Source organism: Antechinus flavipes, chromosome 3 (genome assembly GCF_016432865.1).
Source record: "Antechinus flavipes isolate AdamAnt ecotype Samford, QLD, Australia chromosome 3, AdamAnt_v2, whole genome shotgun sequence".
NCBI lineage: Eukaryota > Metazoa > Chordata > Mammalia > Dasyuromorphia > Dasyuridae > Antechinus > Antechinus flavipes.
In genome coordinates this window covers 51,042,436-51,058,173 of record NC_067400.1, presented here as the reverse complement: position 1 = coordinate 51,058,173, position 15,738 = coordinate 51,042,436, and the positions used below count along the sequence as shown (strand labels likewise).

The window sequence follows — 15,738 nt, the reverse complement described above, 5'->3', positions numbered from 1 at the left end:
AGCATACACTGATGATATACTGAAATACCTTCTAATGCAAAATTAAAATTTCACCTGAAAGGGAAAAAAAATTCATGACCAATTATTCTAATGGAGAAATATGGATTGACTAAAATATCAGGCATTGGAAAATATAATCTCTTCCTGCATCTTGATGACCGATTCTATTCAATGTAAAGCAAAAAACACTTTGTGACTAAGTGTGTATTAGGATCAAGGCATTATACTAGAAACTGTGGACATAAAGGCAAAAAATGAAATACTCCTATCCTCAAAGACCTTCTTCTAGGATCACTATATATATATAGCTATATATTTATATAAATCTATAGATTTATATAGATAAATGAATGTAAGATAATTTAAGAATTGAAAGAACATTAACAACTCAGGGAAAAGGAAAGCCTCAACATAGAAGATGACTTTTAAGTAGAAAGCTTTTTACAATTTTAAGAAGCATAGCCGAGAGAAGAGAATACTTTAGGGAAGATGGCACAAGGCTGTGTCATGGCATGGAGATAAGAGAGTGAATGTAAAATTCTGTGAACAACAAGTATTTCATTTTAGCTGGAATTCAGAATACATAAAAAAGAAGGAATGTTAGATAAGTTTGTAAAACTAAGTTAGAGCCACACTACAGAGAAGTGATAAAGAGCCACTAAAGATTTCTGAAAGACAGAGACTTAAGCTTTAGGAAGACTATTTTGGTGGCTATATAAAGATTAAAGAAAAAAAAGGTGATACTAAATTAGAATGGGAGCATTGTAACTGGAAAAAAGAAGACTCAATAAAATTTTGAAACAAATTAGACTGAAGATGAAGGCAGGTGAAAAGTTAAAAATGACAATGAAGTTGAGAATCTGGAAACTGAAATTTCTGTTGAGGTAAAACCCTCAACAGAAAAAAGTAAAGTATAGACAACAGAAAGCCATGGTAATATGAGATACTGAAGGGATATACAGGTGAAGATTATCTAACAGGAAGCTGGCAATAAGGGAATGAAGCTCAATAGAACAGGAATAGATATATAAATCTTGCAGTTGTTTGAGTAGAGATAACTGAATTTATGGGATGAGATCATTAGGTAGGAAAATGAGAAAAGGACCCTGGATAGAGCCATGGGGGAGAATTATAATTAAAGATTGAATGACAATGATTCAATAAAGGAGACAGAGGGAAAGGCCAGGAGGAGAGCCAGAATCGAACAGTGTCACAAAAAAAATACAGCAAAGTATCTAGGAGGAAAAGGTAATTGATAGTATAAAAAACTACTAAGATTTTAAGAAAAGACCACTGAATTTAGCTGGTAAAAGACTGTTGATAACTTCAGAGATTACAGTTTTGGTAGAGTAGTACAGTAAAGAAGTTAAACTATGTTTAGAATTGAGTGGAAGGTAAGGAAATAAGTGAATACAATTTTTTTCCCCTATGAATTTGGTTATAAAATGGAAAAGGAAAAGCAGCATGATAGCTTGAGGGCATGGTTAGGCTTCCTGACGGTTTTTAAAGAATGAGGCAGACCTGGACATGCTTGAAGGCAGGAATGTGACGGAGACCAGAAGAAATTAATTTTAGTGTAGAGAGGTTAAAAAAAAAAGAGATCAGGCTATCATCACAAGCTCCTGAGGGAAGTGACAAAGGTCAAAAGACTTTCAGAATTCTCTGGCCAGCAAAGCTGTTGCTATCTGCATAGAACAGAGGGGCTGCTGGGGTAAATTTTAAAAGTTTTCTTACCACAATCTCTCTCAATCTCTTTTCCATTTGAGGAAGTGGAGCCCTGGGGAGATTCAGCTAATCCAGGGGATTCAGTAAGTTTTAAAAACTAAAATGGATTTCTGGCCATAGATTAAGTAACAGTTGAAGTGAGAAACTCAGGTGAGACTGTAGAAGACAAGGCAGTTAAAAGGAGTTAGTTCAAAAAAGAGTTCAGAAGAAGAAAATCAGTTAACGGAAGAGTTCTAAGAAGAGTTCAAAGGGCAACTCTGATCTGAGCTGAGGCCTGCCTTGCTCCAGCCCCCCCAGCTTAGCCAAAGGGCTTTCCAGCCATTGGCTAAGAGAGCTCTGCAGTTACTGGCTGAGGATCGGACTGAGGAGTGTGACCAGCACAGCCCAAAGAGCAGAGGCTCTAAATGAAAAGTCTGAAAACATATGGGAAAAGTTGTGGTTTCTGCAGGAGGTGGCTCAGGAACTCCAGGAGCCCAAGAGGGTGACAGAGGTGCCAACTCAGACCCTGCTGGCGGTGCTGCCCGAGGAGGCAAGGCCAGAAAAAGCTCTCAGGAATCTAGGAAGGTGGCGTCAGGAGGAGAAGGGCAGAAAGCAATAGAAAAGAACAAGACGTCTCAAGAGCAATCAGTGGGCACTTTACAGCATCAAGGTGTGAACTGCTCCTTGAAGTGGATGCTCTGGTTATAACCATCCTCTCATGTGAATGTCCCACACATAATTAATTCCATTTACTCTATGAAGTGTGTACAGAGTTTTTTTGGAGAATTATTGGTAAAACATAAAACATCACTGGAGGCTTATGAGCTATGGTCTGGAGAGGGCCAATCCCCAAAAACTTAGAATCTGGAGTAGTTAACCGAAGGCCCAAATGGGAGAAAGGGAGGGAGAAATGTTGCCTACAACAATAATCACATATTTGAAATGTCTTAAACATTTTTACTGCACATACAGAAACACATTGATTCAAACTTGTAAAAATCTTTCAATGAGACAATACTAGAGAGACAAGATTTCAGGTAAAAAGAAAACTAAATCCAAGAGAATTGTTGATTATTGTTGTACTGGAAAAATAGTTATGGGAAAATGATGTCTCTTAATTTATAGTATACCCATTTTAGCAGTAGTATATTTTAAGTAGCTGATAAATGATCTCAAAATACTAGAAAAGTTTTTTCAATGTGAGACACTTTAGTGAAAATGAGTAACATATCACCAATAGTAGTTCATTCATAATTACACTTATTCCAGATACTTCATTCTTTTTCTGAGCAAATAAATAATCTGCCTAACTGTCCAGCACTCAACATAACTATTTACAAATAAATCTCTGAAAGAATAGTCATGTTTTGGTTCTGTAGTATTAAAATATAAAATGTATACTACTTACAGTTCTGAGATTGCTTGGACTTCTTTCATCCAGTTAGACTGTTCTTTATCTCCAACATGAGCCACTTTAGTTGGTGGGGCACTTTTTCCCAAATAAAGCTTCTGTGTTCCTTGAGTTTCTTCTAAGTAAAACCTTCAAAATCAAAACAATGCAACATATCTGGAAAAACTAGTTTAAAGTGGAAGCTTTTCGGTAAGTTAATTACACTGTGTCAGATGCCAGTAAGACTAGAAGGTGTGAAGAGAACAACCCACTTTTTCTTGACTTAGGATGCCCATCCTCCATTGGGATTCCATTAAATAATGAATAAAAAAAATTTTAAAAATAAATAAAATTAGCAAAATTCGTATTTTTCAAATGTTCTAAAATATTTATAAACAGTTCTCACAAAGCAGCATATCCTTGAGCTGAAAGATAAATAAGATATAGGGAAGTATGATCTAACTTAATGCACTGAATACAAGTTCAATTTAATTCAAAAATAGTGAAAACAAAGATTCATTTTTTAAGCAATTGTGGAAAATTTAAGTTCATCTAAGAGTAACCAGTGTAGGCACATTAACTTCTTGAGAAGTCACTTTTATTCTCTCACTTGGATCATCTGATTTAGGCAGAATTTCTTTTTACAAAGCTAACTCCACTTAATGTCAGTCAACAAACATTAAGTATCCTACAAATAAAAAGATAAAAAAATTAAGGATCCATTGTTTTCCAGGAGATGATATTCCACCAGAGAAGACAACAGGTAGAATGATTTGTGATAATCTGGACAAAAGAGATGTGATGAGAGAACATAGATTTATTTTCTTAAAATTTGCTTTTGTTTCTTATGTGGTAAAATATTCAGGTTTTTTAGTTAGTCATGTTTTCCTAGGAGTCTTGTGATTATGTTCCCTCTATCCTGTCAAAATCACTTTTTCTCAAAGGATTGTATTCTTTAATGTTGCCTTTTGCTTCTCCTTTGCAAAGCTTTCTTCCACTTAAATATATTTGTGTTCTGAATATATTTTCTTTGTCTTTTTTTGGGAATGTCTAATAAGATCTGCATTCTGTTGTTTTAAAAAATTGTTTATTGAGAGCTTTGATTTCCAAACTAATTTAACTGCTACTTTTTAAAAAGTTTTTTTAAAACAATTTTAGACTTTCTTCCTGCTTTTCCATGATCTCTGGGGGAAGTATCCAGAATTGTATTCTATTATCAGTGAAATCTGGATTATTTACTCTTCCTTCAGGTTTTATATAGTGGTTTTATCTAGCTTTCCCCCATGACCTTTCAATATTTCAGCCATTTTCTTACATCACCAGTCACTTTTCAAGATGTCCTGCATTTTTCATCTTTTCTCCCTTTTACTTCTGGATAAACTCAGGAAAAGGTGACTCCTCTTCCTTTGGGTTATTGCTTTCTCATTCCTTTATGGGATCAGGTGGAATCAAGGTGGTCTGTCATTTATAGGAATGGGGAGTAAGGAAAAGTAGGTGGAAGATGATCAGGCCAACCTGGCAGGCAAAGCTATTTTATTTACATTCTCCAGAACATCTGAAAAAATGTTGAAACTGAGAACACTAATTTTAAAACTTAAGATACTTCTCTTATTCATGAATTTGAAGAATTTCCCTAATGGGGCTTGGGCCCCATCAGTGCAGCGCATTTTCTTCTTTGTATCACTGGTATTCTTTCTTCTTTGCAGCCCTAAAGCAGAAGCCTGGGAATCCCCTCATGCTCCTTGGATCTAGTATATGGGGTTGGGTGGGAGGCAAGATAGGAACAGAGTGAAGGTCCAAATACTGAAGGAGAGTACTAAACACTCCACTAACATTTTATAGCATTTTTAGTGATCACTTCAGGCTTACTGTATGTGGCTGTCTGTCGTCTTCTCTTGAGGACTCAAGGTTACTAAAGAATAAGTGGATTGAGTCAGGAAGACATGAATTAAAACCCTACCTTTGTCCTCTGTGTGATCCAGGCAAGTCATTTTACTTTCATTTGTAACAGCAGATTAATGATGAGCTGGAGTCCAAATGAGATAACAGATATAAAGGGCTTTGCAAATATCGAAATACTGTTTAGATCCTAGTAATTATTCAATTTTAGTTATTCTACACATAATTCTTTTAAAAAAAAAAGGGGGGGGGGTTTGGGCCACAAAAAACAATTATTCTTCAATCAAACAATATATGTGGTCTTGTCAAAGAGTACTTTCCTAACATTAGTTACTTAAAAAAAAATGGTATGTGCAATTTCCCATTCTTCTTTGGGCACAGTGGTGTTTGTGTCTGCTGCTGCTGCTGCTGAGAATGACAAAACTAAAGTATATCCATATAAGATGGCATTGTGTCACTTTAGAAAGCTCTAGAAATATGTAAGATTCAATGAGACTTCTGAATCAACTTTGGCTTCTTGCATTAAACTTCAGGGTTTCCTCCCATGCAAATACGTTTAAATAAGCATTAGTAAACCTGTTTCTGCTGTAGAACATTAGGACTTAGAGAAAAACATTAGAAGAGAAGAAAATACTGACCTCTCAGGGAAAGATGAATGAAAGGAAAACAAGATATAGGCACACAATTAATAAAGCTAATTTTTATTACATTTTACTTACTTAGTTTCTCCATCTGATACTGCTACAACCCTAGCTTCTTCAAGGTGAGGCCAGTTAACAAAGACAGACTTTCCGAGAACCAATGAAGCAATGTTTTCTATTTGCTTAAAAAAAAAAGCATTAATTTTTATTTTAGCTATTATATCAGCCAACACCAAGAAGCAAAATTTCTTGACACTAGATTTTCAATGACAAAAATTAAACTATGAAACATATTTCTCATAAATGGTTTTTGAATTAAAAAAAAGTTACTTTTAACAAATAACATATTAGGCTCTTTTATATTATTGGTGAGGAATACTTCCCTCCCCACTCTAGTCCTTAGTTCAGAGTCTCATGAGTTGCTGTGGCTCATTAAAGTCATCATATGGTGGTCACCCTTGGTATCTATTGGCCCTGCCACACTAAGCAATGCTAGCCCTCAGAAGACAAAGATAAGAGTCTGTAGGTGAGCTGGTATCTGGAGCTTATCCTGCCTGAGCTCACACTCTACAGAGTTAATCTCCATACCATGATGAGACAAAAAAGAACAAGATTTTAATGGCACAAAAGTCATTACAACACATGCAAGATAAAAATAATACTTATGTTTAAAGATACTAAGTTTTCCTCTTTTATATTCAGTGTTTTAACTTAATTTTTTTTTGAAATGTCCAAATTTCTTCCATAATCCTCATATATGCCAACCTTTTCATTCCTCATCCTACTTAGTTAATTGTATTGCCTGATCCAACATGATTATTTGCTTTTTCCTTTTTTACACTTTTGTTCCAGGTTTGCTGCTGTTCTGCAGTTTTCCTTTCTCTTGCTCAGTGTATCCTTGGTTGTTTGCTCTTTACTTTTTGCCCTCCAAGCTAGTGTTGACTGGTGAAAGGGCTACTCCTTTTCCCCTATTCTCTAATTCTATGTGTCCTTCTGTCAATGATCTCTACAGGAGAGAGCTGCTGAAAGCAGCCCCCAGTACCTTCCTGTTGTGTGGCGAGCAGATACCAAGCAGAGAGCCTGTGGTTCCTGCTTCTCACTTTAAGCTATTAGCAACGATTGCCTTTAATCATGAATGAAAGTACTTGCTATGTACTGAGTGGGGAAAAGTAAGGTTCAATACATGCACTTCAAATACATGGTTTTCCCCATTTAATATTCGGAAACATTATTAGCAACAATTATCACTTGAACTACACGAATCAACTACTTTTAGAAATGTATTTTATTATTATAAGTCTTTGAGGTATTTAAAAGAATAATGGCTATACAGATGGCTAGATCCATAAATTAAGTATTATTATTAAGCCTAAGCTAACTCATCTACATGTGGGGGGGGGTGTGTGTCCATCACTAAATGAATTTTCTAGTTCTGGAGGAAGAACTGCCTCTTGGGAATTATGATTTCTTAGTGATCTTGCCTTTATACTTTTTCTCCCCTTTCAGGTATCTTCAACATCTCCTTGTACTGATTCTTTCTTTGATTTCACACATGCTGCAGTCTCTCCTATCTTGAATAACATTTTGCCTTACCCTTTACAATGACATGAAACTGTGGTGCAGTGGAAAGACCCAATTTCAAATCAGGCCTCAGACACTTACTAGCTGTGTGACTGTGGACAAGTCATTTAACCTCTTTATGCCTCAGTTTCCTCATCTGTAAAATGGGTATAACCACAGCATCTCCCTCTTAGGTTTGTTGTGAAAATAAAATAAGAATATTTGTAAAGTGCTTGTAAGCCTTAAAGTACTGATCAAAGGTTCTTATCATTGCTATCCCTAAGCATCCAGACCCTCCTAAAGCCCTCTCTATCTGGTTTCTCATCCACTCCACTGCCCATCCACCCAGAGCCACTATCTCCAGCCCCCAGATCCAGAATCTTTTCTCCATCCTCTTTCTCACTGGGTCTTTCTGCAGGATCACATACCACTGAGCACCTTTTTCTTCATAAAACTTTCTTAGTCTTAGAGAAAAGATACTTCTCTGACCAGTCTCCTTTTCTGCCTTTTCTTCCTCCTTTTACACCTCAGTGCCCACTTCCCAAGATTCAATGACCTTGCTAGACACTATTTTTTTCCATGTCAAACCAATTCTATTTTACGTCTTCAGCTACCATTTCTATTTCATTATTTCTCAAATACTCAGTTCCAATGTTTTATATACCACTGTTACCCATTTGATTGTCTTCCCAACTATATAAGTTTTGATTTCTTTTTTAAAATCTTCAGCTACTAACATAATGCTACACTTATAATAATGACATAATCAATACTGCTGAAAGAATGAATGAGATACTTACAAGTTCATCTGAGTCATTATCAACTAGGATTTCTAACATCATATTCTCTCCACGGCTGCTTTGTTGGAATACTTGTACCCCACTTTTCTTCAGAAAAAACTTAAAAAAAAAAATAACAACCCAATAATTTATTTCTCTAGCTCTTATGGTTTCATTTTAAATAGCAGAAATAAAATGATTTGAAGCTAAATTACTGACCTTGTGTTTGATGTGTTTTAAAGTAGGAAACCCACAGAAATACAGTGTCTTCTCATCAACTTTAGTTATTTTATTATGATTAATATCCACATGCCAAGCATCTAAAGATATTATTTTATATCTGAAAAAATGAACAAAGTCTTTAGACTGAGAAATAATTATGTTATAAGCTTAAAACAATAGCAATCTTTCTTCTTTGATTTTTAAAAATGAAGTAAAGACTTGCTTTTGTAGGGTTGACAAAGCTCTGCCCCATCTCCTTCCATGTCCCTTTAGTACTTTCCTATCTAGTTCTGTTTTGATGGATTAAGCTAAGAGTCATTCAATAGCCACACCACCTGAAAAACAAATTTTCTCTCCTCTGGAATCTGTAACTCCCTTTCCCTCAAATCCCCACCGAGTCCCTGATGATCAGCACTATTTTATAGAAAATTTTCTATAAATCATTTAGAAGGTTGGTATGTAATTACTGGATTGGGGAATAGGTGAAGGATGCAGGTAAAGAGAATCCTTTAGGGAGAATCTTCAAAAGTTGGGCAAAGGGTGGCTATGCCAACCAGTAATCTTGAAATCTATATTTACTGCTAGGGAAAAAAAAGGGCAAGTTAGTTCCAGAAAGTAGATGGCTTATTGTAGCCTGGGATAGTCTAGCTTCTAAGGGAGGAGATTTAGAACTTGAAGGAACCATTTGGTTGAACCTTCTCATTGTCAGAGGAAATTAATGCTCAGAAGCTAAGTAACTTGCCAAGGATATACATGCAATAGATGAAGGAGATGACATTTGAACCCAGGTCTTCTAAAAGCAAAGGCAAAATTGTTTTTACTGCCCTTCTTCCTCCCAGAGCAACTAAACTGTACTGGGACCAAATTGGAGCCTCTCCAGAGCAGGAAAATTCTACCATTCATTGAGAAAGAAGCATAAACATAAAAATTCAGGAAGGACACAACATCTCTATGGCCATTTGTAGTCTGTGAACTCCCAATAAGCAAGGTTTCTGTCACAAGGTATTCACTTATTCACTCTCATAAAGGCAAGGTCTTTCTTTCTCCCACTTCAGATCACCATTTTTTTACCTGGCACGGCACTTTTCAATGGGGAGGAACTTCTCAGGCCAGGGTGAAGGATACTTAAACCCAGCATCTTGGTCAAACCAGTACATCAGGCACTCACTATGCCTGTTCCTCTTTTTCTCCTCTTCTTTCAAATATTTGTTGCACGACTCCATGGCCTGCAGTAGTCGGGTCTTAAAAAATCAGAGAGAGATAAGTTTGCTGCCAAAAAATTCTCAGTCAGAAAAGGTGCCTTATATGTAATGGAAATATTCCTATATAAGAACTTTTGCAACACACTCTACAGAATACACACTTTTGACAAAGATCATCAATGCCCAAACCGTTTTTTCCAGATTTACACCAAAAATGGGGGATGGATTTCAATTCTTGGAAGCCCAAAATATTGCTGCTACTGCCACCCAGTGAAACTACTATGCTTGCAAGAATGGTGGGCAGGAGGAGTAGCAGAAATCAAAAAGGCAGTAAATCTATATTTAAAACAGAGGATTATTTTCAGGTCATATATTTTACAACAGCAAGATCAACACATATATTAGCATTAATGAGCATTATTTTGCTTAGCATTAACTTGAGTGAACTGTAAATATATTATAGCCATTAATAATAAAGTAACTTACACATTAATAACAATAATAAATAACACAATAATTTTTTGTTAAAAAAAGAAATTACTAAACATTTACAAACAGGGACATGCTTTGAACTGTGTTAAATCAAAGGTATTCTATATTGATATTTATAGAACTAGATTTCTATCTGTATTCATCAATTTCAATGGGAAAAATAAAATTAAAGAATGCCACTGAAAAATGCAGAAAGTCCATTCTATGATCTTTGGGGCAAAGATCAGCCAAATGAAAGCATGTAAAAAACAACAGAGTGAAAGCAGGGAGAAAGAGCTATTGAATGGACTGCACTGCCCTATAAGATGACATTATATAGTCATGAAGAAAATATATTCCATATAAATGGTAGAAAAAATAGAAGGCAGTTCCCTGCTATACAGATTCAAACATGTGCAGAGAATTGAGTTTTGGTATAAGTTGTTCCATGCATTAAGCACAGAATAAGAACTATCAATAAAATAAATCCAATTCCTAAATTCCGTAAGACAAGCAATTATTTTGGAACTGAATTTGTCACTCCATCAATTTAAAAGAACCTAGGAAGGGGACTTCTTGTGACTTGTAGGCCAGCCCATTGGTGCCAGAGGCCATTCAGTAAGTATGTAGCACACGCAAGAGCCAACTCTTTCTTGAGGGCACCATTCTGTCTCTTAGGCAGAAACTATTAAAAAAAAAAATTCATACATATTATTTCTGTACTCACTTCATCAATAAATGGGATTAAAACGACAGCTTCCCATTCTTGTTGTTTCCCATTTAGATCAGTTTTAAAATCTGGAGGATAGTATTCTATAATTGGAGATTCTTCACTAATCATCAAATGCTGTGAATACAGAATATAACAAAGGAAAACTGTTTCTGTGTAAGTATTATCAGAGCTATAATGAATATATTCTCTTAGAGCAGAAGGTATAATCTAAGTTATTTATATTCTGAAAGCATAAATTTACTTTCTATTACTAAAGGTTGCCCCTAAATAAAGCAATAGGTACCTATACCCCCTAATAGAAACAAAGAAAGGATATATTATATTTAACTTTTCTGTGACATTTTTATTCTTATATCCTTTTAACTTTTAATTTCTGCAGGCTGTCATAAAAATTTTTTACCTCAAATTTCCTATCACCTGGTCTCCTTGCTTCCCACTGCCATGAATGCCATATCTCTTGAGTTTCTTCCATTTACTTTGTATATATCTCTTATGTATCTAGTTATTTACATGCTATCTTCTCCAACAGAATAGATGCTTCCTGACTCAAGAGACCATGTTTTAGCTTTTTTTTTTTGTATCCCTGCTGACAATGTGAATAAAATAGTCTCCTATTGTGTGATAAATTTTTAATTTATCAGTTTGAACCAGTCATTTTCAAATCCCGACTAAAACCTGTTTAATCAGTGAAGTACTTAAATGATCCTTTCTCTGCCCCTTACACAAGTTCCCAAAATTAAAAACTGAAATCTGAAATTCCTGACTCATACAATGACTAAATACTCATACTTCTATTAAAGAGATATTCTGAACAATGTTTCATTGTCAATAATGTCATGAGTAGAGGTAGAAAGTTTGAAAATGTCATTTCCCTGTACTGCAGTGGCTCCTTTCTCCAGGATCAAAAAGGGATTCTCATTTTGGTTTTTAAAGCTTTTCACCATTTGAAGGTTCCTAGTATTCTTTTACCTTCTATAGTCCCCTAACTTTCTTGAATAGTCAATGATCCAGCGAGACTGGCCTCCTGGTGGTCCCCGCTCTTACACATGGCTGTCTCTCATTCTGGGCACTGCTTTCCCCTTTTTATTTTGGCCTTGTGGCTTCCTTGGCTTTCTTCAAATCTCAGCTGAAGTTCTATCTTCTCCAAGAAGGCTTTCTCAATCTTCCTTATACGTAATCTCTTCCCTCTGAAATCATCTCCATTCTACTCTACATAGATCTTGTTTGTATACAGTTGTCTACACAAAGTTCTCCCTAAGACTGTGAGTTACTTGGGAATTCTTTTTATCCTCAGTACTGACAACAGTGTCTAGCACAGAGAAGGCACTTAATAATTGCTTGCTAACCCCCGGATGTGGTGTGGCCATTAAAATATCATTAATAATTTTGAATGAATTTATTTTGAGGGGTATCAGAATCCATACTGCAAAAAGGTTGAGTAGTAAGAGAAAGTTTAATCTGTAGGCAGTGAGAGTAGACAATTTGGCCAATAAAAAGATAAGACATATACAGAACAACAGCTTCAGGGGATGAGGTAGGAGGATCCATGATGAGAATGAACAAAAACTAGGATAAGATGGCAAGTACTCCTCTACTTTTACAAACAAAGTTTGAACTAGTTAACTATAGAGTTGAGATAGGAAAGGAAGAGAAGTTAAGAAAAAGCATATGTAACATTCTGAGAAATCATGAATGAATGAAGGTGTGGATATCTAGTTGAGGACAAACAATGAGGTTAAGAGTAATGAAGTCAAATTTTCTAGAAATCAAAAATACACATGTGGGAGACTCTTGGGAGTAGAAGGAAGGCAAGAATTTTATTAAGGCTTCCCTCAGAGAGGGAAAAGGGAGGGGAATTCTAGAGAATGAGGAATATAAGTGCTAGGATTGGGGTGTCAGGGCAACAAGGAGTTGCTAACAAGAGACATAGAGTCCTCAGTCTCAGATGGTTTGTCTCATGTCTCTAAGGAAAACTTCCTGAAGGAAGGAGAAGTCAGTCCCTTCCAACCAACTCTGCCCTTAGTTAGCCTAAATTTAATCCTAAAAGGATTATTAAATTCTCTATCTCCCCAGGCCTAGCTCAGTAGATTTGTATAATTTTAGTCTCTCAGCTCTAGCGCTTCCCTAATATCCCTCTATGATTATTGATTCTTAAATTTCCTTTACTAGCAAAAAGAAAAAAAATCATCCTACTTCTTTTTAATAGGAAATATAAGGGTAAAATAAAAATATACAATTGAGGCAATCACAGCAGTAAATGACTTTCAGTCAAAATGTAATTATATTAAATAATTCCCCCATTTTGATAGGGAAATAGGAAGTTGGGGTATACAACAAAGGATCATAATGATAATGTGGAACTGAGGGCTCATTTTGAACCGGAAGGAATGTGAGTAGAAGAACTGAAGGCAAAGGTTTAAGTGACTTGGCCATGGTCATAAAAGTCCAATTAACTTATTTGGGGTTGACAACCAGGTCTTTGATCTAATTCCTTTCCCCTCAACCAATAGGGAAGATGTAGGATACCCAGAGAGGAAGAAGAATGAAATAGGAAGAAGAGACTAGGAGGTTGGAGTATAAATGAACAAAGGCTCTGTCCATATTCAAAGGGATATAGAAAAATGAAGGTTGTACAGGAGAATCTTTTTATCCCAAATTGCAATAGTCCTGCTTGGAATGCCATCTGACGGCCTTTCCTATTTCTTAAGTAACATTTTCCTTCCCTGAGGATTTATCATTATCTACACTGGAGTGCAAGTTAGGAAGGATTCATGGGTTCTCTTCCCAGGTAGGCCACTTCCTGAGCATACGTAGGATCAAAGGACTTTAGGACCATTACTTAATCCAACTACCTTGATTTGGAAAAGTAGAAACAGAAAAGGAATATGCCCAAAGTCACAAAAGTAATAAGCAGTAAGAAAAGAGTTAATGGTCTGTCCATTATATTACTTTCTTTATTTTTAAGCCTCCATATATTATTGTGAAATATGGAGTTAATAACATTTCTGGTCTGAGCTCTGCATTAGGTAAAAAACAACTCATACCTATAAAATCATATTTTTTTGAAAGACTGAATTATTATCACCATTAATATTTAATTTAATTTAATTTTAGTATTTAATTTTAAACCAAATACATTTAACATGATTAACATGGGTCTATAATCTCATTCAGGCGTTTTATGCAACCATGTTTCTGGCTTTAATAGTAAATTAACTAAATTTTGAAAGAAGCAAGTAATAAAATACCTTCAATTCTAAAACCCACCTGGTAGCACCCAGGAAGCAAATCTTTGCTGGCTGCTGGCAGTACTGCAAGAAGCTGTTCAAATGGCATGAAAGGTTTTCCTAATTCAAACTGAATTTTGAGTTCACTAATGTTGCGAATATCTGATAGGTAAGGTGCATAATGGTAAGGGTAATACCTATAAAACAAAAATTATTTGCTTAACCAGAAACTTAAGAGGCTGAATCAAGATAATAATCTATTTTTAATAAGTACAGAGAGAGTATACAACTAACAATAAAAGTTTTAATTACTGCCTTTTTGGTATGGATTTGGGGAGGTTCGAGGAGGCCCAAACAGAAGAAATCAGGCCAATTAAATCTATACAAATGTATATATTACAAAATATCCAAGTAAAATGCCAATTTTAATTAACTTCAAATTAACAAAAAAGTATTTTGAATAAAGTAAAACAAATAATAGTCTCCAATTCTTGGATCTTTGTAAATAATAGTTTGGGTATTTTAATGTGTTTCCATCTGATAGAAAGGATTATTTCTCTCTTATATTATTGGGGAGATTCAGGATTTTTTCCCTTCTTATTTCCTCATTCTCTGCAGTTCAAATAAGCACCTGCAGAACAAAGCTTAGCCAGAGGGATTTAACTTTCTCTTCAACTCCACCTAACTGGGGAAACCCATTGAGATCTACTCAGACTTGGATGGGGGGCAGATCTGTCTAAATTGTCCTGTGTTGGTCTGGAGTAAAAGTGACAATCACAATGTTATCTCAGCCCTTCATTAGATTAGGTCAACCTCATTATAATATTCATTCTTTTCATTAATTTTTAACCAATCAGAGTTGATTGTCATTTGTTGGGAACACCCATCCTTCCAAGGACATTTAAGCGAGGACAAATTGTCATAATCTGTCTTTGTTAAACCATAGGCTGCCAAATGACTGTACTTTTATTATTTATTAGCCATAATTAATAACATTATTAATTACCCAGGAATTATGTCTCTTGAACTTTTTATAAGACACACCTCTCTGCTCTGGATGGAAATGGTAAAAGAATAAATAATAAATTTATATTATTGGATAGTTGAATAACAATTTCTCCCTTCTCAAACTGAAATTACATATATAGTCATATTCAATTTTGATACTTGGTATTAAGAGTAAAAACTAAATGATAGAAGTCAGAGATTACTCATGTAAATATTGTGTTACAAACAGAATGACAAAGTACTCTCTATTATGAGCCATTTCCTGGAACTAGGAATACCTCAGTTATACAGAGCTCTTTGAAATGATATCCATATTAAGATTTTACCTGTTTTTCAGCTAAACTTGCTATTATCTATTGCACCTGAAAAATTACCATAAATAAAAGCAGCATGGAAAAGAAAATTCCCTATGATAATAAAGTATACCACAGTAATTATCAAAAGAAAACACAACATAAAAATTATGGCATCATGAAATTTTAAACCAAAAGAGTTATTAGAGATCTATAATCATTTCCTTTTCTGAACAAAGCTGGGGCTTACCAACTCCAGGACTGAACTCCATGATAATAGTAGTGCAGAATCCACTGTATTGCCTGCACATAACATTCAGCTTGATCGGCCAAAAAGTCACTGCAAATGCAAAAAAGGTCACATGGACATATTTCCCTTTCTTAAATTTGCTACTCTTAGGATGCCTCCAAGGCTTGGACTAGCAGAGAACTTTATCGCTTTTGTCCTTTGCTCTGGCACAAAGCTGTGACATGCTCTTCTCATACTCAGTTATTGGTACAAGTATCTTAGGGCCATCCTGAACAATAATTTTAAAATGGAGAGAATCCTTTTTTTGGTTGTTTATGAGTCTTACCACAGTCGTTTTAATAACATCAGCCAGCATATAC

The 15,738-nt window shown here is 35.3% G+C and overlaps 1 protein-coding gene across 1 annotated transcript in view; it reads right to left on the bottom strand.

The window, feature by feature from the left end:
* Window positions 1-15,738, bottom strand: part of XRN1 (5'-3' exoribonuclease 1) — an 88,073-nt gene that overhangs the window by 46,189 nt on the left and 26,146 nt on the right. The window contains exons 13-20 of the mRNA XM_051983344.1: window positions 15,380-15,469; window positions 13,869-14,025; window positions 10,596-10,715; window positions 9,267-9,436; window positions 8,193-8,313; window positions 7,995-8,093; window positions 5,713-5,816; window positions 3,113-3,244 (exon numbers count right to left, since the gene is read on the bottom strand). Of these exons, the coding sequence (XP_051839304.1) occupies window positions 3,113-3,244; window positions 5,713-5,816; window positions 7,995-8,093; window positions 8,193-8,313; window positions 9,267-9,436; window positions 10,596-10,715; window positions 13,869-14,025; window positions 15,380-15,469 (993 nt within the window). The remainder of the gene's footprint in view (window positions 1-3,112; window positions 3,245-5,712; window positions 5,817-7,994; window positions 8,094-8,192; window positions 8,314-9,266; window positions 9,437-10,595; window positions 10,716-13,868; window positions 14,026-15,379; window positions 15,470-15,738) is intronic.